Below are 27,725 nucleotides of genomic sequence, written 5' to 3'. Positions count from 1 at the left end.
AAAGGCTGGTCCTGCGCCGCCGGCCGAACGGGAGCGCGGCTTTTCCTTCGCCGCGAGAGCTCGGGCAGGGGCGCGCGGCCGGGCCGGGCCCGGGAGGCGAGGGGGCGCTGGGGCCGCCTTTCCGCGGGAGCCGCTCCTTCCCGCCGGGCGCGGCGCTGGGCTGCCCGGGCGGGGGCGGGGGGCGGCGGCCTTCCCTTCGTGGGCGGCGCCGGGCGGCGCCTCGGGCCAGCCAAGCGCCTCCCCGCCCGGCGGCCGCTCTGTCAGGCCGGCCCGCCTGGCAGCTGGTGCCCGGCCGGAGCGCCCGCGCTTCCGGGTGGCTCCCGCGGCCCTGCCGGCCGAAGGCTCGTCGTCCGCGCAGGCTGCGAATTGCGGCGGCCGGGCAGGCCGGGCCCCGCTCGGCCCTCTTCCGCCTCCGGAGTCCGTCCGCAGCGCGAAGGATGCGGCAATGTAAGGCGCCGGCGGACGGGCGGGCGGGCAGGCGGAAGGCCGGGGCTCCCTGGGCGGCCGCTGCTGACGCCGGCCTGCTGGTTGCAGAGCGGGATGGTTGGCTGCGCGCTCTGGCATGTCGTCCGGGACGGCCGAGCTGAAGGAGGGCGCTTCCGCGGCTAAGTTCTTCGTGGGCTCCCGAGATGAGGAGGTGGACTTACCGGGAGCAGACCTGAAGATGGAGGAGCTGCGCTTCTTGGAAGATGAGGAGGAGGAGGAGGAGGAGGAGGAGGAGGAGGAGGAAGAAGAGTCGGTAAAGGGGCTTCTTGCTCTGCCTGCCTTAGAAGGAGCCCTGCTGGCTTTGAGGCGGTGGGAAGTTCCCCCCTGCGCCCAGTGAGGCGGGCTGGAAGTCCCCCTGAGGGGGCACCAGGGGCTGGGTGTGTGTGTGTGTGCTCCTCGTGTGCTTCTGAGGGCATCTAGACGGGAGGCTTCCGCCTGGCGGGTTCCTTTCTTCTTCTCTTGGAAGTCCTTGTTAGTTCCAGCCTGCATGTGTTTTCGTGGGAATAGCCACCCCCCTTGTTTTGATTTTGTGCCTGGGTTTATGGAAGAGCCCAGTTTTGGCAGACCACCCACTGCCCAAGATGAAGACGCTGCTGCTACTCTGGCTCTCTTGCAGCCTCCAGAACGGCAGATTGTGGTTGGCATTTGCGCCATGACCAAAAAGTCCAAATCGAAGCCCATGACCCAAATCCTAGAGCGGCTGTGCAAGTTTGAATACATCGCGGTGGTGATCATGGGGGAAGACGTCATCCTGAACGAGCCAGTGGAGAAGTGGCCGGCCTGCGACTGCCTCGTCTCCTTCCACTCCAAAGGTTGGCCCCTTGAGGTCCCGGCTCCTCTTCCTGGCCTGGGTCCTCAGCTCGTGGTGAACACGGTTTTCCTCCCCAAATCTTCCAGGTTTTCCTCTGGACAAAGCCGTTGCTTACGCCAAGCTCCGCAATCCTTTCCTGATTAATGACCTTGATATGCAATATTACATCCAGGACAGGTAGGGTTGGGGAGGTGGATAACCTTGCTGGGTTATGATGGGCTGCATGATATGTTATGCCTCCAACGGCAGGCCGAATCTGCACCATGATCTCCCACCAGATCTTTGGGCTGTTTTGGGTGGAGGCAGCTTAAAAGCCAGAATTTAGTCAACTGGACTACCACCATCACCAGAGAAGAGCAAGGCAGGCTGGAGCCAAGTGAAATCCTTAGCTTAGATCCAAATGTGCTCTGGCCATCCGGGTGGACCCAGGAAGCAGGAAGGTCAGAATCGGCCACCTCCCTCACCAGAGAATCCTGCCTCTGTTCCCATCCTCTGTAGGCGGGAGGTGTACCGGATCCTGCAGGAAGAGGGAGTCGACCTGCCTCGTTACGCGGTGCTCAACCGGGACCCTGATCGCCCAGAGGGTGAGTGGGGCAGGCAGGGCACTTTGGAGGCAAGGCAAGTGAGTCAGTTGCCAGATGAGTGGGAAGTTGCCCCCTTTGCTGCGCTTAAACCCCCGGAAGTAGACCGGGGCCTGAGAACGCACAGCGCCTGGCTGTATTTGTGCAAGCTAGTCGGGGAGGGCTAAGAGGCATTGTGAAAACCTAGAAAATGGATGACTCTAGCACCATGTTAGGGATGCGGTGGCTCAGAGGGTTAGGACGCTGAGCTTGTCGATCAGAAGGTTGGCAGTTTGGCGGGTCGAATCCCGAGCGCCTGTTACTCCTCCCAGCTTCTGCCAACCTAGCAGTTCGAAAGCACGTAAAAATGCAAGTAAAAAAATAGGGACCACTACGGTGGGAAGGTAACAGCATTCCAGGCACCTTTGGCGTCTAGTCATGCCGGCCACATGACCACGGAGACGTCCTCGGACAAGCGCTGGCTCTTCGGCTTTGAAACGGAGATGAGCACCGGCCCCTAGAGTCGGAAACGACTAGCACGCATGTGTGGGGGAACCTGTACCTTTACCTTTAGCACCATGTTGTGCAGGGCCGTTTCCTTTGTTGCCCAGAGCATTGCCAGGAGAGCCTTGGCATCAGAGGAAGGGCGGCCTGAAGGGCGCCCTGGGCCAGTGGCTGATGCCCTCAGGAAAGAAAGTGGCTTCCGTCTTGTGCGTGAAGAAGCATCAGAAGAGCTCAGAACTCAGCTTTGCAGGGTGATGGCTACTAAAGAGAGTCTTTTCCTTGATCAAGAAAGGAGAATATTTGTAACTCGGGGTTAAAATGGGGGAGGTCTTTGGTGTCCTCTGACCTTGGCTGTTTTCTTGCAGACGTTTCATTACCCAACCTAGGTAACATCATCAGTGCTAGACTAGACTAGCACTGATGATGTTTTTCTTGGTCCTCTGTTAGGCTACAGGTTTACCTCTACTCACTCACCACCAGTTAGCCCCCTGACCTCATCTTCAGGTGTGCCCAATTCCTTTGAACTCTCTCGTTGCAGCAGGCCGTGCCCCCTGCCCCCCTTCATGCAACAATTTTGCATAGTGGCTTTCCGCCCTTTCCCCCGCCCTGCCCCTCTCAGCCAGTCCCAGCCGCCTCCAAGGATGAGGCTAGGTATCTGGAAAAGTCTGGAGGCTCCGTAGCTCCTCAAGAAAGAAACGTGGAGAGGGGGAGCTCAGCTTCCTGTCTCTGAAGGGCCTGTATTTTTGGGCAGAGTGCAGCCTGGTGGAGGGAGAGGATCACGTGGAGGTCAACGGGGCCATTTTCCCCAAGCCCTTTGTGGAAAAGCCAGTCTGTGCTGAGGACCATAATGTCTACATCTACTATCCCTCTTCGGCTGGTGGGGGCAGCCAGCGCCTTTTCCGCAAGGTGAGAAGGCTGTGGCTTTGGCTGGGGGCAGCTTTGTCTGATGAGTGGCAATTGCAAATAGTACCTGGCTATCATCTCTGTCGAATTCCGATGCCTCTGGGATCTTGTAAGGCCTTTCGTGACTTTTTTTCAGGAGATTGCGTGAATAATACTTTTTTTACAGTTAAGCCCAAAGCAGTAATCCCAAGCCAGAGAGAGAGAGAGAGAGAACAGTACAGTACAATCAATGTCAAATATTGAAGGGGTGATTCATTGGCACCAGGGTCTTGCAATTCATTGTGGTTGGGTCCCTTTTCAGGTGCCAGATTTGAGAAGTTAAGGTAATATTCATTTCCAGGACACCTTTACTTCCTTTCAATATTCAGTCAAGTGGAAATCTGAATTCCAGAAGATTTTGATTAAAGCAGTTTTGATTTGGCTGAGCAGAAATGAAGGCAATGATGTCATGTACATAGGAATGTAGTACCGTAGTAATGCCTTCGTCTTTTCCATTTTATCCACCATTGGTGGGAAATAAGTAGTGGCATAAAAGGCAGTGGTCCCTGAGCTTTCCACTTTGGCGTGGGGGGAGGGTGTGTGAGTGGTAGGTGCACGTGCATACTCACAGCTCCATTGGTGCGAGTGGCAGAGCCACGTGAACTCCACTCGCACGAGTGGTGGATACTTGTGTGTGGAGGTCCACTTGCCCAAGTGGAGGGAGCTTGAGCAGAGAGTGTGTGTGCTTGCGGGAAAAGCTTCACTTGTGTGAGCGGAAAGTGCTCGCGCCTGAAGCTCCATTCACGTGAACGGAGCTTCACACGCAAGTGCCCTCCGCTTGTGTGAGTGGAGCTTCATACACGTGTGCTTGCCCACTGCTCACGCAAGTGGAGCTTCATGCATGCTGCACTTGCCCATTGCTTGTGCAGCCCGGTTTCAAACAGTTGCCCGGTGTGACCCCTTGCTGCCCAGGTGTAGGTGTCTTTTGCTCCTCTGTGTGAGGAGTCGGCTGCTCCGGGGACTTGTGGCCCGTCTCTACTGAGGTGAGCTCGCATCTCTAGCTGAGTTCCTAAACCAGGGGTAGGCAACCTTGGCTCTTTTATGACTCGTGGACTTCAACTCCCAGAAATCCTGAGCCAGCTGGCTCAGGAATTCTGGGAGTTGAAGTCCACGAGTCATAAAAGAGCCAAGGTTGCCTACCCTTGTCCTAAACTGTTTCAGATTGGGAGCCGCAGCAGCGTCTACTCTCCAGAGAGCAGCGTACGGAAGACTGGATCATATATTTATGAGGAGTTCATGCCTACCGATGGCACAGATGTCAAGGTAGAAGGAAGGGGGTGTTTGTGGGGACCTGCTGAGAGGAGCCCTCTGAGTTGGGCAATCAGCCTGGTTGCCCAGGTTCCTTTGAGATCTTCTTGGCAGCTCTGAGTGGGTTGACCACTGGTGCTCTTTCATTCAGGTCTACACGGTGGGTCCCGACTATGCTCATGCCGAGGCACGGAAGTCCCCTGCTCTTGATGGGAAGGTGGAACGGGATAGCGAAGGAAAGGAGATCCGCTACCCAGTTATGTTAACAGCCATAGAAAAGCTGGTGGCCCGAAAAGTCTGTGTGGCCTTCAAGGTTAGTCTTTCCCTCTGACCTGTGGCCTCCTGGAGCCCTCCCGGAAGTTGTTAACTCTTGTTGCTGAGGCCTGGAATGCCTGGACAGGGCTTGGGGCCACCCTCCCCTCCCCAAACAGGAATGTTCTTCCCTGGCTCTGAAGTCTCACACTGCTTCGCTCAGTCCCTGCCTCTCCCTGCTAAAACTGACAGAGAAATGGGGGCTCTCTCTGTTGTGCTTGCCTCCTCCTGCAATCTCCTGGCCAGGTCGGTAGGGTGGGGCTGAGGGGCTACTACTGTTGGTAGAGTGCCACAAAGAGGCCCGTGGGTCACTTCCCTTGGGTCTGGTCTCATCCTTTGCAGCAGACAGTGTGCGGCTTCGACTTACTGCGGGCCAACGGCCAGTCCTTCGTCTGTGATGTCAATGGCTTCAGTTTTGTGAAGAACTCTATGAAGTACTATGATGACTGTGCCAAGCTCCTTGGGTATGTGGTGCTTCGGTTGATTGCCTCCTCCTGGAAGGGGACCAGAGCACGATTGGTCTGAATCCAGTCTGCCTCGGGCTGGTGATCCTACCGCAAAACTGGGGAACGTGGTTTCCAACCAGTCCCTCCTCTCTCTGTCAGGAACATCATCATGCGTGAAATGGCTCCCCAGTTCCAGATTCCCTGGTCCATCCCCACGGAAGCAGAAGACATCCCGATTGTGCCCACCACTTCAGGGACAATGTTAGTGTTGGCTGTGCTGACCATACTTCCCTGCTTGTGGTGACGTCATCAGTGCTTGTGATGACGTCATCAGTGCTTGTGATGACGGCTCCCGAGGTTGGCCTGTCTGTAAGAGGCAGATTCTTTTTTTAGAAAGACCACGTAGGTTTGGGGTCCTCTTTGCAGTGTTGCTGGATTTTCTGATAACAACAAGATACGGAGTTGGTATTAATGCGCAGGAGCTTCTGGCTACAGAAAATGTCTCAGCTTCATTCCCTGAAGCGCTCAGGACAAAAACAGTTCCAGTGAAATTCCGCCCTTCCCTCTTCTTGGGCCTAAGATTCTGGAGTGATCCCTTCTGGGCTGAAGGCCCACAGCAGGTCCTGGAGTTGAACTGAAATCAGTGCCCAAGTCCTGAGGCTCAGCTATAGGAGGCTCAAGGAGGGGGAGGCCAGGCCAGGATGTTCCTCTTTTCCTGCTTGTTGCTGATGGCGAAAAAAAATGGAGCAACATTTTCTGGGGTTGTGGAAACAAAGATTGCAAATGTAGGTGGTGTTTGGTCATCTTTAAAAAGATAAGATGATAAGAAACAAGCTAAGAGATGAGATGAGTCGAGATAAAATTTATGGTGATTTTTACTGTGGGCATACTGGCACACGTTAAAAATGAAATTCTGTTGCCCGCTCTCAAAAGAATGCACATACATAACACACAGGTAACCCCCGAGTTGCGAGCGTTCCCTTAGCGAACGTTAAGCGGTAAGCGCCCTCAGTACTTACGAGCAAATCCCGAAATTACAAATGTTGCCGCACCGCGGCAGTCGTTCAGCCTCATGAGTGACCGCAGTGGCTCTGCAACATACATATTCCCTCCCTCCCCACCCACCTCCCGGGTCTCCCTAGGCACCAGGCCTTCAATATTCACCCTGCGAAGATTGAGATCCTTGCTTTCTTGCCTGCTCCAGGCCTTCGGTGCATTTGTAGAGAATGGAGGCCTAAAGTAATGCAAGATCATGCAAGATCGTGCTACTGATCTCACGTGATCTCATGCTATTTTAGGCCTCTGTTCTCTGCAACAGAGAACAGAACCGAAGCCATAGGATGCTTCTGCATGCCTCTGGAGGCTTGATCTGGGTGCTGGAGGCCTTTTCCAGCCCTCTGGAGGCCCAATCCGGGCATCTGAGGCCTTTTCCAGGCCACTGCCGCCTGGGTCTGAGGCTGGGAGATGCTTCTGTGGTGCTCCAGAGGCACGATCTGGACACCAGAGGCCTTTTCCAAGCCACTGCCACTCGAAATTGGACCTCCAGAGGCACGCAAAAGTGTCCCCTACCCTCACTTCTGGGTGACAGCAGCCTAGAAAAGGCCTCTTATGCCTGGATCTGGCCTCGAGGCAAGCAGAAGCATCCCACAGCCTCAGATCTGGGTGGCAGCAGGAACTGCAGCAGAGGAGACGGATCTTTTCAAGGTGAGTCCGGCGCAGCATGAAGGGAGGGGGAAGCATGAAGTATCTTAGTGGGTTGGAGAGGCCTTGGGGGCCTGTTCCATCACTAGGCCCTCCATGGCCTTCCCCACCCTGAGATATCTCATGTTCACTTAACCAACTGCGTGCTTCTTAATGAGCAGGGAGTGATCTCATTTGAGGTACGAGATTCACTCCCATGAATTTTCGAGTTACGAATGGAATGGGCAGGCTCCATTACATTCGTAACTTGAGGACTACCTGTATAGACATGCTATATACATACATATGTATATACATACACCCTACACCCTTACATATAAATACATATACATAATATGTATTTATATGTATTTCAGCATTTCAACTGTAACAGTCATTTCCTGAAACTGCCATTTTTCATTGATTTTATGGCACTTAGTACTTCCTCCACTAGGATATCTGGCATTTCCTCTTTTGTGGGTGTTGTTACTTTTGAGTGATCTTGATCTTTTAGCTCTGAATAGAATTTTCCAATTATTTCTAATATTTCCTGTCTTGTTCTACACCCAGAGCCATCTTCACATTTCTAAATTAGGAAAGATGAAATAGCACCTCAAGCTATTGAGTATTAAAACAAAGGGTTGTATTAAAACAAAGTCCTGGTTTTAATTAAGTTGGCTTTCCTTGGCAGCTTCTCAATCGCAGAACCCTTGTTCCCATTCACAGTGCTGTGCCAAAGACTGCTTCTCCTTTATCTCTAAAGCCTCAGAGCAGATAATCCTTCTGATTAGCTTGCTTCCAATTAGGATGCACACATGGGTTTTGCATTCTCTGCCATGGATGTGTGGTTTTCAGAGCTCAGGAGAGAGTGGGTGTGGGTGTCCATGCAAGGCTTTTCCTTCATGCATGGACAGCATTTTGAGATAAGAGTCTTTTCGACTTTGGCTTAGAAGACAGACTTTACAGGGTCCGGAGCTGAGATGTCCTCTTGGCCAGAAGAGGCCTTGGGATCTCCTAAGTGTTGGTCATAGTAAGAAGGAAGGAGTGGTGGAAGGGCACCCTATGAGCTCAAGCATCTCTCTTGCAGGATGGAGCTACGGTGTGTGATTGCAGTTATAAGGCATGGTGATCGGACCCCCAAGCAGAAGATGAAGATGGAAGTGAAACATCCCAGGTATGGTGGAGTCCCTGGGTATCTTGGAGCCAGGGCCCTTTCCGAAGGATAAAAAAGTTCCAGGACAAAATGAGCTCCAGAGAAAGAGCATGCATAAATGTGGCAAACAACCTGCTTTGCTTCTGCTGTCGCCAGGTTCTTTGTTCTGTTTGAAAAATACGAGGGCTACAAGACTGGGAAGCTGAAGCTGAAAAAGCCGGAGCAGCTTCAGGTGAGCTTGGGGCTCCCTCTGGTCCTAGAGGAGCCATGCAGGTGAAACTCTCCCCCTCTGTTGGTGGGTCTTGTGCCTGTCTACCTGGAGTGGGGGGGGGGCTGGGGGGCTGAGAGACACGGCTAAGGAGCCTGTGCCTTTGATTCCTAGAGCCCTTGGGCCCACAGACCTGAGCAAGCCTTTGCCCCGACAGGAGGTGCTGGACATTGCTCGGCTGCTGGTGCAGGAGCAGGGCGCTCTGGGGGACGTGGTGGCAGAGGAGCAAAAGTCGAAACTGGAGCAGCTGAAGACCGTGTTGGAGATGTGAGCAGGGACTTGTCTCCATGGCCCCTCTGTCCCCCCCCCCCAAACCTCTGGGAGAGTAAGATCAACATTGCAAGCAATTCTTGCACCTTCTCGTATGTCCGCAGAGCGGACTCCCTCTGACTGGGGGCACTTCCTCTTGCGCCACAACAGACGCCTGGGCAGGGCGGAGGGAGGTGGGCAGCCTTGCAGCTTCTCCGCTTTGGGCGTGGTGTGTAAAGCCAGACGTTTCATGCGCAGAACAGTGGTCCTTTGTTGTTCTGGCAGGTACGGGCACTTTTCTGGAATCAACCGCAAAGTGCAGCTGACCTACCTGCCTCATGGGCACCTGAAGGCATCCAGTGATGAGGAAGGCAGGTATTGAGGTCTTGCAGTGGGGGAGGGGCATGAAGGCAGCTGTGGGTGAGAGTGGGGGTTGCAGAAGAGCCTTGCAACTTTGTAGGATGAAGATCCTGATTGCACGCACACATCTCTAGACAAAGGAGGGGCATTCTGGGTGGTGGACTAATGGAGGCCCACTTTCACTCATTCATGCAACGAGGAAATTGAGAATGTAAACTGAGAAAGCTTCAGTTGAAATGCCAACCCTTGTGGGGAAGGGGAGCTACTGCTTCCCCCTCCCCATCCCACTTGCCAAATAATCCCCACTTAGGGGGAAAGTGCCAACTGAGAAGAGGATCGGAGGGGGGGAGGAGAACTGAGGTTGCTTTTGTGCAGCTTCCAGGCCTCAGAAGTACTTGGCAACTTTCCTTCGTTCCCCCCAATCCGGTTTCACCAGCTGTTGCCCCTCTTCTCTGGTCTGGTGATTGAGGAGTGGGCAGTTAAGTCTTTGTTCAAAAGCCATGGTAGCACAGAGGTTAAAATGCAGTATTGCAGGGTAATTCTGCTGACTGCCGACTGCCAGCAGTTTGGCAGTTCTATCCTCGCCAGCTCAAGGTTAACTCATCCTTCCATCCTTCCGAGGTCAGTAAAATGAGGACCCAGATTGTTGGGGGCAATTTGCTGACTCTGTAAACCGCTTTGGGAGGGACTGTGAAGCACCGTGAAGCGGTGTTGTTGCTATTGCTATTCCACCGCAACCGTGGAAGGAGATGACTCTAGTTCTCTGCTGTGTGCAGATCTCAAGGAAGCCTCCCCGTCTTTGCTCTTGGTGCTGAAGTGGGGGGGTGAGCTGACTCCTGCAGGCAGAGTGCAAGCAGAGGAGCTGGGCCGAGCCTTCCGTTGCATGTATCCGGGGGGCCAAGGTGAGTCTGGGCTTTGCACGCTGGTTCTGGGGGGGGAGGGAAGACAGAGATGGCAGCTGACAGCATCTGGGTAGCCACCTCCAAGGTGGGGTCCTTTGGAAAGGAAGCCCCCTTCAGAAGGAGGAAGAGTGTTCTTTGGCCTCTGCATCTGCACCAAAAGGAACTTCTGGGCTGGTGGGTGGAATCTGATTGCGGTGCATTGGGCGGGGCTGGTCTTAAGGGCTCTGATCAGGATGGCCCTTTATTTCTGTTTGGGGTGATCTTGGAAGACGAGTCCTATCCAGTCTCCATGGCCCTGGGCAGAAAGCCAACTGTTGAATCCAAACTGCTCGTCAGGCAAGATGGCCTTCTGGGTGAAACTGACTTTCCCTGATCAAGTGGTCTTAAGGATGCAGACGTTTAGTGAACACTTTTGTAAATAGAGTAGATCTTTGATGTTCTCCATCGTTGGCTCCCTCTGTGCATTGAGCCACACATTTTGGGGCCAGTCCTGTTTCTCCTCCTGAGCCTGCCATAAGGAGCTGCAATTTGGCATCCCGCTTCCTACTTGTCTGGCCATTCGATGGCTGGTGGTGCTGCATGGGAAGCAGGTAGCAAACAGCAAGCCTCAAACTCCTGGCATCTACCATCTCAAGCTACCTCAGCAACATATCCTCTTCTCCCGACCTTTGGCAGTTGCCCCACTTCTCTGTTGCACACCTGGCCTTTGGGCCAGATCCTTCTCTTTCCCGCTCTAACTGCTTCGTGCCCCCATCCCCGTTGTGAGTTGGGAAAGATCTCCCTCTCCCTCCCAAGCCAAAAGACGGAAGGCCCATCGGGGATGAACCAGGCACCCTGAGGCCTTCTTGGCACAATGGGTATCCACCTCTCCTTTTTGGTTGAGCTACAAGAGGACAGCAGGGACTTCTGTAGGTCATTGGAGGGGGAGGCTGGTCTTCCGTGCTTCGGATTGGGGCTCCAGTGACAGCAGGGCAGCTCCTCTTGGCCTGAGCCCTATGCCTGCAGCACAGCTGCTGGTCTCAAAGCAGGAAAGAACCCCCAAATCTGCCAGTCAGCAAACAGCAGAAGGCAGAGAGCAGAATGATGGTGATTGGAAACTGGACAGGTGGGCCACAAGCTTCTTTGGTGCTTGCAAGAAAGATTTTGGGGCATCTGCTGTGAAGGTTTGGACTGCAAGAAGGGAATTTAGGGCTTCTCCAGTTGGATGTCTATGGCTCTTCCTGTCCATCCCGTCTCCTTTTCATCTGCCCGGAAATGCTGTTTCTTCCAACACTCTGACTTGCAGCACTGTTTAGTGGTGCCAGACGCCCTGGCAACCCTGCCTGCCCAGTGGATTTTCTGCCCCCCTTTGGAGAGGGCACTGTGAAAATGAAATGCCCACACTTCTGGAATGGCCACAGGGTTTTTCTTTCCTGTCTAGGAGACTATGCTGGTTTTCCAGGCTGTGGCCTCCTTCGATTGCACAGCACCTACCGCCATGATCTCAAGATCTACGCCTCTGATGAGGGCAGAGTCCAAATGACAGCAGCAGCATTTGCAAAGGTTCCTGGAAGGGGGGGTGTCTTCTGGGAGGGTTTTTTTTTAGTCAGGTCAGCAGGAGGAGGGCTCAGGTCCCTTCCTGGCCCTCGGTGTGTCCCCAGCACTCTGCCTGGCTAGAGCAGAGGCCCTGCGGGGGCTTCTTTTGCAAGTAGGGGGTGGGGGGAGAGGCTGAAACCGTGTCTTCCCACAGGGCCTCCTTGCTCTGGAGGGGGAGCTGACGCCCATCCTAGTGCAAATGGTGAAGAGCGCCAACATGAATGGCCTGCTGGACAGTGACAGTGACTCCCTCAGCAGTTGCCAGCACCGAGTGAAGGCTCGTCTGCGGGAGATCATGCAGAAAGACGCCTCCTTCTGCGCAGAGGACTATGAGAAGGTGATGGGACGAGCATTTCTTCGGCCTGCAGAAAGGCTTTTGAAGGCACCCCTATTCTAGCAAAAAAGGCTGGAGGGTGCCAAACCTTAGTAGCAGGCAGAAAGGCAGCCAAAGGTTGTTCCATTGGGCTGTTGTGGCCTTTTCCTGCTGCTCTGGCTGAAGGGAGACTTTCTGACCGGGACGGCTCCAAGGCCTTTGTGCCCTGTGGCAACTGGGGCGTGGCAGTTCTGTTCCGTAGCAGAAATTTTAGTTTCTCGGGGGGGGGGGCATGAAAGAGCACTACCCACTGGTCGAGGGATGGTTGGAAGAGCCCCTGCCAAGGCAATCCTAAGGTTGTTGTTTAAAGAATTGTGACGGTATTTTCTGGCACCAAGAAAGGGCTCTGGCGAGGGGCCTTGGCCTAGTCCGGCTCATCCAGTCTCAAGGTGAAGATGAGGGGCTTAGGGTAGTGGTGAAGGCTGCAGCCTTTTTCCTAAACTCTGGATGGTCACAACTGTAAAGCTTCAAGAGCACAACTTAACAAGGTGAACCAGGCGCTGACAGGACCTGGAGTCTTAAGGGCTGGACTGCAGTCACCCAGCTCCAGAAACCCTTTCGCTGGGAAATACGCCCACTCAGCCACGTGGGGAAAAACAACAACAGATTCTTTAGAGGCGTTTTTGTTTAGATTTTCTTTGGGATATCCTTGGGATATTCTACAAAGTAGACTTGGTTGCTCTCGTTTCTTATCTTTGCTGGGAGAGAGAACGGTACAGAACGACCATGTTGATTTCCCTGGAATGCTGGACACGAGCTAACGCTGCGGCAGCATAATGTGTTGGGAATTACAGGGTGGCCTTTTCCTGCCTGCTAGACTTCAGTGGGAGATTGCCCTTTGATCACATGGCTCAAGGTGGACCTTGGTCTCTCTCTCTCTGGGCTGTCCAGTCATGTGCAAAAATCTTGAACGGGGTTGCATCCAGCCAGTCAGCAAGGACAGCTTCTTCACTCAGTCATCTGCAGGGCTGTCTCAGCAGGTGGCAGCCTTGCCAGACAAACAAGGCCAGGCTTGGACTGAGTTTGATGGGAGTTTGTCAGATTTCCTCTGTCTAGTTGTTTCCACTCAAGGGGGTGAAGCTCATCTCTGTTTCTTAGCTGAAGGAGCCAGCGTTGTCCAAAGATGCTTCTGTGGTCACGTGGCCTGCATGAAAATATGAAATGCTGTTACCTTCTCCCCAGAGTGGTGCCTATTTATCTACTTGCATTTCCAAGCCTTCAAACTGCTAGGTTGGCAGGAGCTGGGGCAAGTAATGGGTGCCCACTCCGTTGTAGTGGCACTTGGGTATTGAACCCGGGCTGCCAGCTTTCCAACCTGACAATAGCAATAGCAATGTATACCGCTTCGTAGTGGTTTATAGCACCTTCTAAGCAGTTTACAGAGTCAGCATCTTGCTCCCCCAACAATCTGGGTCTTCATTTTACCAACTTTGGAAGGATGGAAGGCTGAGTCACCCTTGAGCCGGTCAGGATCGAACCCCTGGAAGTCAGCAGAATTAGCCTGCAATACTGCGTTCTAACCACCATGCTCAGAGTCGCCCCTAAACATGGAAATCAAGCATAGATCCTCGCAGAAGGCCAGAGCCATCCACTTCTATGTGGTTGCCAAGGAAACCACACGGAGGTGTGCAATAAGCCACTAGAAGTCGAACTTGACATGAGGCCTTCTTATTCTTGCCTTTTTGAAAACGAATCCTGCTTAATGTTATTTTAAGTAGCATTTGTTCTATTGTTGGTGGTTTCATTGAAGGCTGCAGTTTTAGACACAGCTTCTCTGGAGGAGGCAAGAACGAGGAGGGCAACCGGCTAGTTCCAGAACGTTCTCCTGGGCTGGGGGCATCTCTTGTACAGCTCATTTTTCCAAGAAGGAAAAGGAAGGCCTCCCTTGAGCTCAGCTGGAGACTTTGTCATACTCTGCTATCCCCCAGGGGTTTAGAAGCCTTTTAAGAAAGAATCCATCCAGGGAGGTGTCGCAACAGGTTTCTAAGGAGTGGCTTCCCAAAACACAGATGGTTTTGGTTTGTTGCCTCCTGGTACCTAGCCTGCCTGCACAAGATGGACAGCAGAGAGCTGAACCTAAGCCTGGTGAGGAACTAACCATTCCTCTCCAAGGTTTGAATGCCTCCTGACATATTGCCTCCTTAATGGTTATTAAAGAATGAAAAAGGAAATAATTCTGATTGCCAGTGTGGTACTTTATCCCAGTACGGAGCTATCACAAATGAATAGCGGCAAATCAGGGAAAGGCATTCAGGAATAAGAACAGCTCCAGGAACAGTGCATCACAGCAACTTTAGGTCTACACATAATTCCTGTTAAGGATCGTAACATAATTCAGTTTTCAAGAAATCTGAGTGACTAGAAGCTTGGAGAGTTTATGCAGGATTTATGGATGTCACACCTCTCTCTCACTCTCTCTCACTCTCACTCTCACTCCTTATCTTAAAAACTGCCACAAATGAATCCTTATCTAAAATAGGTTGGGCGCCTCTTCACTGACATCCAATTAGAATAATATAATAAGGGTACATAAACCTTCCAAAGAAAGTAGAAGTGTGCAAATACATGCAGCGCCTAACGCTGACATAGAAGTAGCCTTTGTGAATTAATTAATCAGTGGAACAGCTTGCCTCCCAGAGTTGTGGGTGCTCCATCACTGGATGTGTTCAAGAATAGACTGGGCAACCATTTGACCAGGATGGTATACGTCGGTATCCTGCCCTGAGCAAGGGGTTGGGCTAGAAGACCTCCCAGGTCCCTTCCAACCCTATGATTCTATGTTCTTACTACTTTAATTCAAAGCCAGTTGGATTGTAGCCATTATTTTCAAATCTTGCCAACAGCTTGGCATCTCCATTCAGGGGTTTTGGCTTCCCATCACGTGCACAGTCAGGATTCTTGCTGGAGCAGAGAAGCTCAATACTTCCATAAGATGTTCCTCAAGACGGAGTGAAATAAACCACCTTTCCGGCTTTCAGAGAGACCAGCTGAGCATGGTGGAGCCAGTTGGCCTGAATCTGGGTAGCAGCCTGGTTGGTCTCTCAAGGGCACTGTTGATCCTTTGCTTTGATTTCTCTCCAGCTGGCGCCAACAGGCAGTGCTTCGCTCATCAAGTCCATGGGAATAATTGGGAATCCAGTGGAGACCTGTGAACAAGTCTTTGAGCTGATTGAGAGCCTCACTTCCCAGATCCAGAAACGTCTGGAAGATCCCAAGTCTGCCGGTACGAGAGTCATTTCCTTTGCGGCAGAGCAAAGTGGGAGTTGCATGCACGTGGCCCGTGCCACAGTGGGCAGCTTCTTCTTGGTTTTTCTAATAAAACTCTCGAAGGTCTACGACAGTGATGGCAAACCTTTTAGAGACCGAGTGCCCAAACTGAAACCCCAAACCCACATTTGTATCATCGGGTGCCGGGTGGGTGTGGCCCATTGGGTGGGCGTGGCCCATTGGGTGGGTGTGGCTGCGGTGGTAACGGCAGACTGGCTGGGACTAAAAAGTTCAATCAATCAATTCCAACTTTGCAAGTTCTTTTTTTTTCCTGTGAGAAGCTGAAATTGATTGATTGAAACTTTTTTTTTTTTGCACACAACGGTGGAGGCCTAAAGCATAAAAGGTTTTATAAAACCCAGCTGAAGGCCTAGGACTGGGGCGACGGCACACGTGCCCACAGAGAGGGCTCTGCGTGCCACCTGTGGCACGCGTGCCATAGGTTCACCGCCATCGGTTCTAAGAGAAGCTCATGTCAAGGGGCAAAGTCCTGGGGGCCGCATGGAGTGTGAAAGATGCAGCCAGCTCAGGAGGCCTGGAATTGGGCTCCTCTCTCCAAAGGGAAGTTGCTCCTCTGCTCTCCCAGCTTTTCTTTGCTCTCCCAGCCAAATGCGGTGCTTGGGCAGGAGTATTTTGGGGGCTGTTGCTTACGGATCTCCTGGGGTTGTAAGAAACAGCCGGTCTGCCGCTGCTCTTGCAAGTGGCCATACAGGGTTCAGCTGATCTGTCCCTTCACCTGGCACTGACGGGTTTGCTCTGGCTTGGCAGATTTGCAGCTATACCACAGCGAGACCCTGGAGCTGATGCTGCAGCGCTGGAGGAAGTTGGAACAGGACTTCCAACTGAAGAACCGACGTTACGATATCAGCAAGATCCCCGACATCTACGACTGCGTCAAGTACGACATCCAGCACAACGCTGCCCTGCAGCTGGAAGGCACCCTTGAGCTGCTCAGGTGCTCTAAGGCGCTGGCGGACATCGTGATCCCCCAGGTATGGGGTGCCCCTCGGCCGCAGAGCCCCACCGTCAGGCGGTGCTGAGGCTGCCCTGCAAACGCTCTGGCCTTTCGCAGGAGTACGGCATCAGTCAGCAGGAGAAGCTGGAGATTGCAGTGGGATTTTGCCTGCCCCTCATCAAGAAGATCCAGCTGGATCTGCAGCGAACCCACGAGGATGAGTCTGTCAACAAGCTGCATCCTTTGTAAGGAGTGGGCAGATGCCCCAGGCGGGACCACAGGGTGGGCTTAGGCTGGGTTGTCTGAATACGGGAAACCAGCTGGTGATGCTGTTGTGTTCCTGCCCGTGGCTCCCACACTCGCAGTGGGCCTCGGGTGCCTTTGTGACCCAGCCCTGCCTGCCCAGCCCAGCAGGGTGACTCTTGCTGCCCGGTTGGTCTGCTTGCAGGTATTCCAGGGGAGTCCTGTCTCCAGGGCGCCATGTCCGGACACGTTTGTACTTCACCAGTGAGAGCCACGTCCATTCCTTGCTCAGCATCTTCCGCTACGGAGGCCTGCTGGATGTAAGTGGGTAGCAACCACCAGTACACCAGTCCAGGGTGTTGCGCAGAGCTTTGGCTCCGTTTCTCAGCGTGAGCCCCACTGGCAGAGGCTTCTGAGTCCAGAGCCCTCCTGTTTCAAGGACTGGGGCACTTGTGCCGGAGATGGCCAGTCTTTGGTGGCTCCCCGTTCGGCCCCCTGGTCTCCTGAGGGGCAGCTGACAGCCTGATGGGCTTTGGAGTCCTGTGGGGCTGTGGAAGGAAGGGAAGCTGCCTTTGGCTGTGGCCAGTCAGGAGAGGTGGGAAGGCAGCAGCAACTCCCCAAGACACCCTTGCTCAGGACTGCCCGCCCAGCTTTGCCAGGGCTTCAGTCTGGCCTCCCTCTGCTGCTCCTTTCCATGCCAGGCCTCGAAAGATGCCCAGTGGAAGAGGGCCATGGACTACCTGGGGGCCATTTCGGAGCTGAACTACATGACACAGATTGTCATTATGCTGTACGAGGATAACAACAAGGTGAGGGCGGGGCTGACCAGAGCTGGGCCAGCCCAGCACTTGGCCCCGTCTCATCCATGCTGTGGCCTCTGCAGGATCCATCGTCCGAGGAGAGGTTCCACGTGGAGCTGCATTTCAGTCCCGGAGTGAAAGGTTGCGAGGAGGAAGGCAGTGCCCCAGCGGGATGCGGCTTTCGCCCAGCCTCTGCAGAGGTGAACTTGTACCCAGGGGGCAGCTGGATGCCAAGGCAGGGTGTCTCCTGCCACACAGAGGGCAGAGAAACAGCTGCAACCTTTTCTTGTTACTCTAACTATATTTTTATCCCTCTTTTCCTCTTGAAGAGAAAACATTGGCATAAACCTGTTGAGCAGCCAAGCTGCAAAAGCAAGGAAAGATAGCTCTTCTGTCTCGGCAGCCCAAAGCTGGCCAGCTTGCTTCTCCTTCCCCATTGTTAGCAATGCAGCTTCCGTGCCCAGAGAGAGGTTTCCACTGCTTTGAGCATCACAACCTCAGCTTTCTTACAGAAGGACGCCACAAAGCCGGAGCAGGGGAGTCTGGAGGACCTGGCCGAGGCCAAGGTCAGTGATGAGACAGACAGGGCCGAGACACAGTCCCCGCAGCCGTTGGAGCCGGTCTGCATCCAGCGCCGGTCACCCTTGATCCGGAACCGCAAGACGGGCTCCATGGAGGTGAGTGGGGGAGCAGGAAGGGGAGGAAGTGGAGCAATGCATTTCAGCTGCAGCCCAGGCGGGGACGGCCCTGGAGAAGTGCTCTCTCCCTTTGAAGAATTGCGGCTCCGTTTGCTTTACAATCGTTTCCTTTCTGCAGGTGCTGTCCGAGTCATCCAAATCCAGCGGGTATCGGCTCTTTTCCTACGCCAGGCATTCGTCAGAAGGGAAACAGAGCGGCTTAGGTAGAAAGCACGGAAGTCCCTTTTTGCGTCCTCTTAGACTGGCCCGAGATATATGGCAACCCTGAACCCTGGCTCTGAATCCAGTGCTGAGGGAGCCAGCAGAGAAGGGAGCAGCCCTTACGGAAAGGCTGGGGAAGCTGAGGCACAGGAGGCAGGAGCAGCACCTGTTAGCCCCCAAAGTGGCTCTGAAGGTGGGGGCGGGGGGGGCCTCCTGCTGAAGACGAAGAATTGTGGGGAAGTCTGCTGTGCTGGCATCGTGGGGTCTTTTGTCCATCCTCAAACCAAGGAGCCTTTCCTTCTGTGAAGGTTGGAGTTAAGATTGGCCGAGTTAGGAGAAGTTAGTGATAATCCCGACTCAAGGAAAATGCCCGTTCTCAGCTGAAGATAAAGCAGCATGGCATCTTGATTGAAGAGGAGGATCTTCCTTCATTCTCCTGCCTCTTCTTTTTCCTTTGAAGAGGATCTGCTTTCCTGGCCCTTGAGGTGGTCGGAGAGGATTGACCCTCAAGCCCAATCTCTCCCATTTGCAAATAGCCTGGGAAGGCTGGATTGCCTTGGAAGGCTGCTGTGGTGCCTGGCCTCTGCCAGGCATCATCGGCCTGCTTGTGCTGCTGAGCTATTCACAGGGGCTTGGCCTGTGGCCAGGATTCTCCCAAGCACCTGCCGTCAAGGCTGCAGGGGCCGTTTCCACTCTCTGGGGAGCAGAGTGAGGCCTGGTAGAACCGGTGGCCTGCTCAACAAGGCTGCCAGTTGGTTGCAAGAAGGCTGCAAGTTAGACAAAAACGTTTCAGAAAGCGCCATCAAATTTTTAGATGTGGAAATGCTGGAAAAGGCTGCTGGTGATCTGAGGCAAGCGACAGAGAAAGTTGCTGATGAGGAAGGAGAGCATAAGTTCCCACCCAGTGGGGAAAAGAAAGCCAAAACTGTGAGACTGGCAGCCGGAGGGGTGGGGGGGGATAGGTTTTCCTGGTGCTCCCTGCCTTTTTGGCAGTCCTGTCTTGAAAAAAGTCACACAGTGCGACAATATTTTACATAATGCTGAACCAGAAAATCCCAGCAGATGTAAAAGCTATGTAAGCATAAGATTCATAGTTTGGATCTTTCTGTGATCAGGTTGTGGAAACACAGTGTTGCGTTGAATTTTTGCTTTTTCTTTGTTCTCCCATCTTGCTTGCCTGCTGAGATGGCTCAGGTGTCCCAGGAAAGTCAGGCTTTACAGAGAGAGGTGGGTTGGGTTGGGATGTAATTGGCCGGTGCCAGGCTGCTCGTTCCTTCTTTGGTTACAGAATTTAGGTGGCTGCCCAGCTTGGACAATGCAGCAGTTCCAGGCAAATTATGAAAACAGCCTAGCTAAAAAACACGCCACTCGCCAGCAATCAGCACTAATCCCTAGGAGGCAACCTGGCCTCCATCCAGACCCCCTCCCTCCCTGTGGGAGCTTTCACATCTTGGCCCCAGAGAATCCCAACGGCAGCACAAACACAGTGGTTAGAAGCGCCCGGCTAGAAACCAAATTTAGATTTTCAGTTCTAGATCAGTCTTGGGGCCGGTCAGAAGGGCATCTCAGGAAGAAGAGGCAAGGAAAGCCCCTTTCTTGCCCAGAAAAGTGCAGGGACGGTCCAAGACCAACTTGCAGGGCACAGACACCCATAAGCCGGTGGCCAACCAAACCCCCATGTGATGGCAGTGGTAGGCGGATCATCCCAAAGGGCCCCCATGGAGAAGCCGTGCCTGCCCTCCTGGTTGGGGACTTTGTGGCCAGAAGAGAACAGCGGCCCAAAGGGCCTGGCTCTGGCCCAGGAAGGAAGCATCCTGCACGAAGGGCCTCTTTTGGCAAGGCTGATAAGCTGCTTTGTTTGAAAGGCATTAATTCCCGAGATTCCTGTGAGCTCCTCCTAGGCGTATGGACCGTTTCTTGAGTACCCGAACCAATGAGAGCTGTGTCCCTCTATTTTTTTTCTGGCCAGGAGTTCCAAAGTGAAAAATTCCCCTCCGTTTCCATTATTGCTCCCCACCCAGCACCAGTCATGCTCCATGACTCTTTTTTTTGCCGATGCCCTTTGTGCACAAGGCAAGGTCAGCCGCCATCCATTTGCTTCTGGCTGGCCCAAAGCTTGGAGACATCTCCTGTCCTACAGCTGGCAAGAGGCCCTCCCCCATGGCCTCCTGGGTCTTGAGCCATCCTTGAGCTATCCTCTGGCAGGTGAGGGGGGGGCAGAGGGGCTTCCCACCATGCAGACGGACTTCTTGCTTGTGAATGAGAGGTGAAGAGATCAGATCCCGCTCTCCTTTCCAGGCTCACCGTACTCAAGGCTCTTCAGCACCACAGTCCTGGGGGGCTCCTCCAGTGCCCCAAATCTTCAGGATTACGCGCGCAGCCATGGGAAAAAGTTTGTCTCCAGCTTTCTGTACAAAGAAGGTAAGGGCACCTTCTGATTCTGGGCCAGGGAACCAGGGTACTCCTGGGTGCTGAGGCTGGGGACAGTTGCTACCAGCCCCTTTTCTAGTCAACAGGCAGTTTGGGGGAAGGACCGGCTCCTCCCTTCTGCCCCGAGGCTACTGCTTGTGCCTGGCAGCAGTTCAAAGAAGCATGGGGAAGGTCACTGGGGGGCATTGCAGGCCCCCCCGAAGAGGCCCGTGGGGACTCTGGCCATATGAAGCCTTTGTGGAATTTCTCAATGCATATATTTATCCTTGCACCTGTAAAACATTTCCTGAAGCACCAAGTTATAGCAACCACATATGGAGAAGGATTCAGAGACTAGAACAAGTTCAAAGAAGGGTGGTGAGCATGACTGTAGGACAAGGAAGTACATTCTGCAGAGATATTTAATTATTATTCTGGCCAAAGCCCACCTCAGCTGAAGCTGATTCTCTCCGGCATAAGCTCTATTTCACTACCGGGCTTAATATAAACAAACTGCCAGTACTAATGAAAAGCCCTGGTGTTCTGAGAATGTTTGTTCAGTCAGAAAGTTTAGCCAGTTTGGCCTAGTGCAGGGGTAGGCCTCCTTGGCTCTTTTATGACTCGTGGACTTCAACTCCCAGAATTCCTGAGCCAGCCACGCTGAGGGAAAAGGGAGAGGTTTCCAAGCTGAGCCATGGCTGGCTCAGGAATTCTGGGAGTTGAAGTCCACGAGTCATAAAAGAGCCAATGTTACCTACCCCTGGCCTAGTAGTTCAGATTGATAGCATAGAAACCTGGAAACGGTGAGTTTGAATCCTGCCTTAGCGTGAAAGCTGTTTGGATTACTTTGGGCCAGTCACTCCACCTCAGCCCAACCCACCTCACAGGGTTGTTGAGGGGGAAAAGAGGAGGAGGAGGAATCATTAAATACATTTGCTGCCTTGAAATATTTATAAAAAGAATAAAGGAATAAATGAAACCAGGGGTCTTCCATTATAAATGGCCCTAAGATCCGGGGGAGGGCATCTCCACTTCAGTCCTTCAGGGTTTCCTGGAATCAGCAGGGAGGAGATCTGATGGGGGCAGCCACAGAGGAGCCCAGATCCCCTGAGGTCAACCCAGAAGAAGTGCTCCCTCCCAGACTGAAAAGCTGGACGTGACTCCCGTGCCCAAAGAAACCCTGGAAAAACTGGGCAATTCATCCAGAAGAACCCAGCAGCTGTTTTGTAGTTGTTCCTCAGCACACGATAATGGACAAAAGTTGACTGACTGGATGTTAGGAAAGGAATTCAAGAGGGAACCAACTATTGGGGCGGGGGAGATGGCTTCCCCTTCCCTCAAGGGGTCCCAATGGAGGCTCGGCAACATCTCTGGGGGGAGGTGGAGGTTTTCATGTCAATTTCTGCAGTGAGCAAGCAAGAGTTGTACCCCTTCCCTCCCCTAATTCTGCAGCTGCTTTCAGGATCTATAAGGAAGACCCTCCTGTCTTGAACCTCTTCAAGCAAAGAATCAGTTGGTCCGAATTTGGGTTGGCTGCTGTTACTCTAAAGAGTTCAGTTTGGAAATCCTTCAAGAGCTCTGAAGGTCCAGCAGAAGTAGGGGATGAAGGGCCATCAAGGGAAGGCCTGCTTCTATTCAGATGTCTGACCTCTGTTGCCGAAAGTGGCCAAGGGCGATGTAAGAGTCCTCTGGATTTTGGTGTGGAATTGCAACCTTGAACAGGACCGAAGGGAGAAATGGAAGACACAGAGGCAGTCCTGGCATAGTTGGTGTGGTGGCTACTGAATTAACCCACTTTCTGGGTTCATATAACATGCCAAATCATGACCAGAATAAGACTACAAACTAACTCCGCCTCCTATAAATATACCTTAAAATTACTCAGGCTTAAGCAGGTGTGGATGCAGCCAGTAAATGGTCTGAGCAGGCGCCCTGCTGCCTGTCCTGGGCTGTTGGCTTGGCTTGGCCAGCATTCGGATTGCAGACCCTGGTTGAGCTTCGCTGGCAGGGAAGGGAAAGACTGTGGACATGGTTGGCATCTCCTGGGACTGGCCATTAACTAGGTTTCTTAGTGCCTGAAGCTGGGAAGAGGCCTGAGACCTGGGAAGAGAGGCAAATAGAATCACTCTCACTCTTACTCTCACTCTCACTCTCACTCTCTCGTCTCCTTTCCTTCAAGGTTGGGCTTGGGCCTCCATATTGTTCTGAAGATGCTGTCCTGCCTTTTATAGCCTCGGCCTTTCAATACAGTGCGGGGATCCAGTGAGCTTAGCCTGGCTTCTCCTCTGCCTCTCCCCCTTTTGTGCCCCTCCCTCATGCTTCCCCACCACCAGCAGCTGCAGCTTTGACAGAGGCCAACCGCCCCACCCCTCCCCTCCCCCCCCCAAATTCAAGGGATGTTTTTTCTTGTTTCCCCAGAGCTCTTGTCTATGCCAGCCATAAAGAGATTTTCTGTGTCATTTGCAAAGCATCCAACTAATGGTACGTTTGCTTCTTAATTTGGGACTCTCTTCTCAGCTATCCCTCCCTTGCACTTGCTGTGTCCTCACCTCTTGCTCTATTTTTGTGACTGGATGTGTTGTGTAATGTCATGTTGTCTCACAATAACTGCACCATCTGCTCTTCTCAGGAGGAGGAGAGAAGGGTCACTTGGGCGCCACAATGAGGGTGTACTTAAGGGACATAAGAAATTATGTCCACTGACCCATGGACAAAGTCACTAGGGTTTTGAGCTCAATTGGAAGGAGACTTGACTTTGAGGAGGGGGAAACATTTCCTGCCCTACGGAGGTCTGACAAAATGCACGAACACAGACACACCCAGTTCATACTGAAGCTCCTTTGCCTTAGCACAGAAGCAGCAAAGTCCTAATAAAGCAGGACAGGAGCTATTTGAAGGCTTCTACTATATTTTTCTTTCATTCTCCATCTGAAATTAGGGTTCCTTTTCAGCAGTCATGATCAGAGTGGGCTTCCAAGCTATAAATAAGGGGTTCAGAGGTCACAGGTGGCTTACTCTGCCCTTGAAACACATACATGAATCTTTCTCGTGTTTGCAAGCTTTTGTACTCCCCGTGGTGTCATTTTTTAAAATCTTGTGATGGAAGGCGGACAAAATGAGGACACAACACAAGTGTGCCACTCTGTCCTGGAGGTGTCCTGTTGACCTGGGTTCTTCAAAATCTCTCCTGATAGACACAACAATTGAATTTTTTGGCGTAAAGGTTTGGTCATTCTCCCTGAAGGCAAGGAACGTGGCCTCCTTCACAAAAGCACCTGGCAGAGACTTGCTTCCAGGCCCAGGCCACAATCCCCAGAGGCAGCACCTGTTGTCCTCAAGTGAGAGAAAGCCCCTCCACCTTGTTTTAAAGCTCCAGATCTCAATCCTTGCATGACCAATTCTCAGGAAGGTATCTGAGATTAAGTGGCTGGTCAACCTTAGCTCGCTGCGAGTGCTAAGGATTAAAGACTGTAGGCAAAAAGAATGAGATTCTCACCACAGTGGCCCAGAAACCTGCATTTTATGTTGTAAAGTGGTGCTTCTGAGAGTTTTGTGCAGATTTTCCTCTAGTTTATGCCAAAAAGAGAAAAAATTATTACTGCTCATCACCTAAATTGCTCTTTGGCTGTAGGAACAACAGGTTTCCTTTCTCACCTGTTGGCTGTGCCACATGGGTCCACTCCCATTTTGCTCAGCTGAGTCTGAAGTTGGGGTGGGAGCTTCAGCAGCAACATGCAGGAGCTCAAGAAGCCCTGAGGAGATTTCTTTTAAATGTGGGAAGATGGCTTTGCTGTGCCCATTCTGGAGCTGGCATTCAAAGCACCTGAAAGGCTGCCACGGGGCCCAGGCCAGGTTCCTCCTGTCTCCTTCTTTTTGAGGGGGAAGCCATTTTGTTAAGAGGCTCCCCCTTCCAAAATGCAGGTTTTAATCATTCAGATCCCATCGTAGGCAGTCTTGGTCTAGGGAGCCACACACACACACACACACACACACACACAAAACCCAATCACCCTTGGCTGATTTTGTTATTTTGCCAGATATAACACAAATCTCCTTCCCTAAAAGTGTTTTTATTTTTTTAGGAAACGGGCATTGAGCTATAATTTCCCACCATGCACATTTCTCATTCAATTTCTTGTCCCCCTCCCCCCCAAAAATGGTATGCGTGTGGTCTGTTTCCCTATTTGTATAAGTAGCAAGTGTGTCCATCCGGCTTTTTGTGGGTTTATTTGTTCTGCAGTGTACCAGTTGAGGAGCATCCCAGCCATCCTGCTCAGCCGTCTTGTTTCAGGAATTCCTACCCAAATCAGAAGAAAGGAAGCAAAGCCTCCCTTCCCCCCCACCCCGATGACATTGCTTTTCCCACTAAATCGCAATGGGTGGGTGGGGGGCTCTCCTCCTGGCTGTGAGGTCACTCGTGACTTGTGTTTACAAACTCAGTTTTACTGCTCTTCCGTTTAGAGCACAAAAAGCCTCCAATCACTTTTCATGAAAGGGTGAAAAGGAGAGGCAACCCGTAATGGCCTCTGCCTTCCCCCAGTAGCTGCTCCCAGGGTTAGCTCTGCACATCTCGATTCACCCCAAATAGTACCGCCCCTCCAGCATTAACCTCCTGAACAGATTTTCTCTAGGATAAAACGGAGAAACGGCACAAAGCAATAGAAACATCACGAATGTAAACAAAGGCAGCAAACGAGACTTTGGGCTTTTACGCAGCACAGCCCGTCTGGACAAGCCCTGGGGACATCTGCAGACAGGCGCTTTTCCCTGCTGCTGCTGCTGTTTCTGCTGCTGCATTTACACCTCCTGGACTGTCTCAAGAGTTTCTGGCCCAGAAGCACTAAGGTTGCAGCTGGGTCTCCAGCTGCCCCATCCCAGGGCTGGAGCAGCCCTCCCCGAATGATGGGGTCTGGGAGGCAGCTTTCCTCACTGTTTGTGCTGTAGACGATGAGGCAGATGCACACACACCCCAGCCCCCAGTGCAAAGGGGAAGCTGTTACCTCTGCTGCTTTGGCCTTTGCTTTGGGGACTGGGGCCCCACATCTTTTGCCCAAGAGGCTCAGAAAAGGCCGGAGTTGCTGCTGCTGACATTTGGAGTGACTAGAACGGAAGCAGGCTGGTGGGCGAGACTCCACGGCACTGAGGTTGCTCTGTTTGCTTTGCAGGGTTCGAAGGCTGCTCCATGGTGCCCAGCATCTACCCATTGGAGACGCTGCACAACTGCCTCTCCCTTCGCCAGGTCAGCGATTTCCTGACTGCTCTGTCTGGGAGCTGCCTGGTCCCCCAGCCGAGGCCCTGCACAGGTAACCCCCTTGAGAGGGAACGGAGGGGAGGGGAGGGGACCCCTGGGCTGGGTCTGAACCCAGCTGAGTGCAGCTCTGGACCCAAAGCAGCACTGGCTTGGTTCCTCTTTGCACCGTGCCATTGGTAGACAGGAGAGACAGCTCCTTGTAGGGTTTGAACAGAACAAGTGAAAAAGGCAGACGTAGGAGCTGTGAGTCTTCTGAAATTCTTGTATTACTAATGGCTAATGGATTCCGAAGCAGGAGGACATCCAAAGAGATGCGAAGACAAAACAAGCAGCATCGTGGTTATTTAAATGGCTCCATAAGTTACTTACAGACCCTATCAGGGGAGCCCAAACTGAAAAATGTCTCCAGAATTCAACTCCCCGGGGGGGTTGCTTTTGTTGGGCAAGTTTTAGAGTCCCGAAATCTTCCCCTCTACCGCTGGAGTTGGTCAAAGGAATGTCAGATATCAGTGAATGAGGATTAAGTGTCCGGCAGGTCCTGGATGCTGCTACAGCTCAAGGGGGGAAGTCATGATTCGACTGGGGTAAGAGCTGAAATTTTTTATCTCACAAATCACAAGAGTCAATTGGAAGAGCTGGCTTGTCTCAGCAGCCTCCCTTTCGGTCTTAATTGGGAAGGCAGCTCCGTCAGAGGTCCGTAACCTCATTTCTGAGCCAACCACAAAGCTCTTGTTGGTCTCCGTGCTTGAGCAATACTGTCGGCTGGAGGTCAGCTAAAGTCTTAGCTCCAACACTGGACAGCAGGTAGGGAAGGGAAGGAAGAGCATCTGAGAAGAACCCCGCTGTGTGAGCTCTAGGCTAGGCTCACAAACCACCTGATTCTGTCTATATCCTCCCCACCTTCCCATCTGTGGGCATCAAGGTTGACAGACCAAGAAACAGTTTGTGCAAGTAACCTTGGCTAAATTTCCTGGCCTTGCTCTGAGTGCAACTCAAAGATTCCTGTTGGAAGAGCCGAAGCTTTTCTCTGAAGGAAGCCCGTGCCGTGATGTGGGCACCCCAGCAGCCATGAATTTACAACAAGGGCAGCAAACCTTCCAAAAGAGCTGCTGCCATGGTGGGCTACAGGCCTCCAGAGGCCCCAGGCTTCTTTGCCCACCCAGACCGCTGAGCTGCAGGTGGGGCCAGGGTGCTGGCTGCATCCGTCTGAAATGATTGGGGGTGGGGGAGGATGGTGGGACAGGTTTGGCTGTGTTCTGTGTTTCTTCTGTACCGGTGCATCCGATTTGAGCCATGCAGTTTGGAGATTTGTTGAGTTGGGCAGCTGTATAAAGCTGGTGAGCAGAATGGAACCAGGAGAGGCCACTGCAGTTGGTGCCCTGCTTGTCCTCCACTTCTGCAAAGGAGGGAACCAGATGGTTGTTACCCTGTGCTGGATGATGGGAAAGGAAGGCTTTCAGGGGGCTGGAGGATGGGGCACCCCACCTATGTCTTGCCAGGGGGCGATGGCTGGCTCAGGGAACTGAAGGGGTGGCCACATTGCCAGATTCTGGCAAGCAGTTCTTTTGCAGCTGTGAGCATTCAGGCAGCCAGTGCAGCAGCAGGAAGTGGGGCTGCTCACACCAGAGGGTTTTGAGGGTGTTTGATCTCTTCTGGCTGAAGGTGCTGCAGAGACCCAGCTGTACTGGGGTCCTGGCCAGAGATTTGCCCATGACGGTCTCCCTTATGTTTGCCTCGCAGAGGGGAAGAGCCAGTTTGATGTGGCCTCCGGCACAGGCGTCATGGAATCCTTGTCCAATTTGGCCATCTGTTTCCACGCGGACCAGCCTGGCAACCAACTCCCAACTGAGGAACTGCTCAGCATGGAAGAAGGGGGCCTCAAGGGCTTTCCCCCCTGGGGGGAGCTCCTGGCAGTGAGCGAGGAGGAGGTGGCGGGGCCGGAGCAAAATCGGTTGGAGGAGGCCCCAGCCCAGAGGGAAGAGCAGTCAGAGGAGGGAGAGGAGCAGCCGTGGGGCCTCTGAGGCCCAGAGCC

The 27,725-nt window shown here is 52.9% G+C and overlaps 1 protein-coding gene across 5 annotated transcripts; it reads left to right on the top strand.

The window, feature by feature from the left end:
• Positions 1–277: 277 nt before the first annotated feature.
• Positions 278–27,725, top strand: PPIP5K1 (diphosphoinositol pentakisphosphate kinase 1). Of its 5 annotated transcripts, XM_081337413.1 has the most exons (29): positions 278–447; positions 535–739; positions 1,103–1,298; positions 1,384–1,474; positions 1,796–1,881; positions 3,113–3,267; positions 4,465–4,566; positions 4,703–4,864; positions 5,206–5,327; positions 5,469–5,570; positions 8,077–8,163; positions 8,299–8,374; positions 8,568–8,677; positions 8,945–9,030; positions 9,796–9,921; positions 11,342–11,463; positions 11,651–11,833; positions 14,951–15,092; positions 15,905–16,128; positions 16,209–16,336; positions 16,540–16,654; positions 17,036–17,143; positions 17,218–17,334; positions 17,647–17,811; positions 17,951–18,035; positions 20,332–20,454; positions 22,861–22,923; positions 25,608–25,745; positions 27,434–27,725. In XM_081337413.1, the coding sequence occupies exons 2-29, from the start codon at positions 563–565 to the stop codon at positions 27,712–27,714; spliced, it is 3,672 nt and encodes a 1,223-aa protein (XP_081193539.1). In that variant the 5' UTR covers positions 278–447; positions 535–562; the 3' UTR covers positions 27,715–27,725. The 5 variants fall into 5 exon arrangements, with proteins under 5 accessions (XP_081193539.1, XP_081193540.1, XP_081193541.1 ...); XM_081337414.1 differs by having other exon boundaries at positions 283–739; positions 5,209–5,327; XM_081337415.1 differs by lacking the exons at positions 22,861–22,923; positions 25,608–25,745; positions 27,434–27,725 and adding an exon at positions 21,895–22,459 and having other exon boundaries at positions 283–739.

Source organism: Vipera berus, assembly GCF_964194415.1.
Source record: "Vipera berus genome assembly, chromosome: 12".
Lineage (NCBI taxonomy): Eukaryota > Metazoa > Chordata > Lepidosauria > Squamata > Viperidae > Vipera > Vipera berus.
The sequence above is the reverse complement of the archived record's forward strand: the minus strand, read 5'-3'. Positions and strand labels throughout refer to the sequence as shown.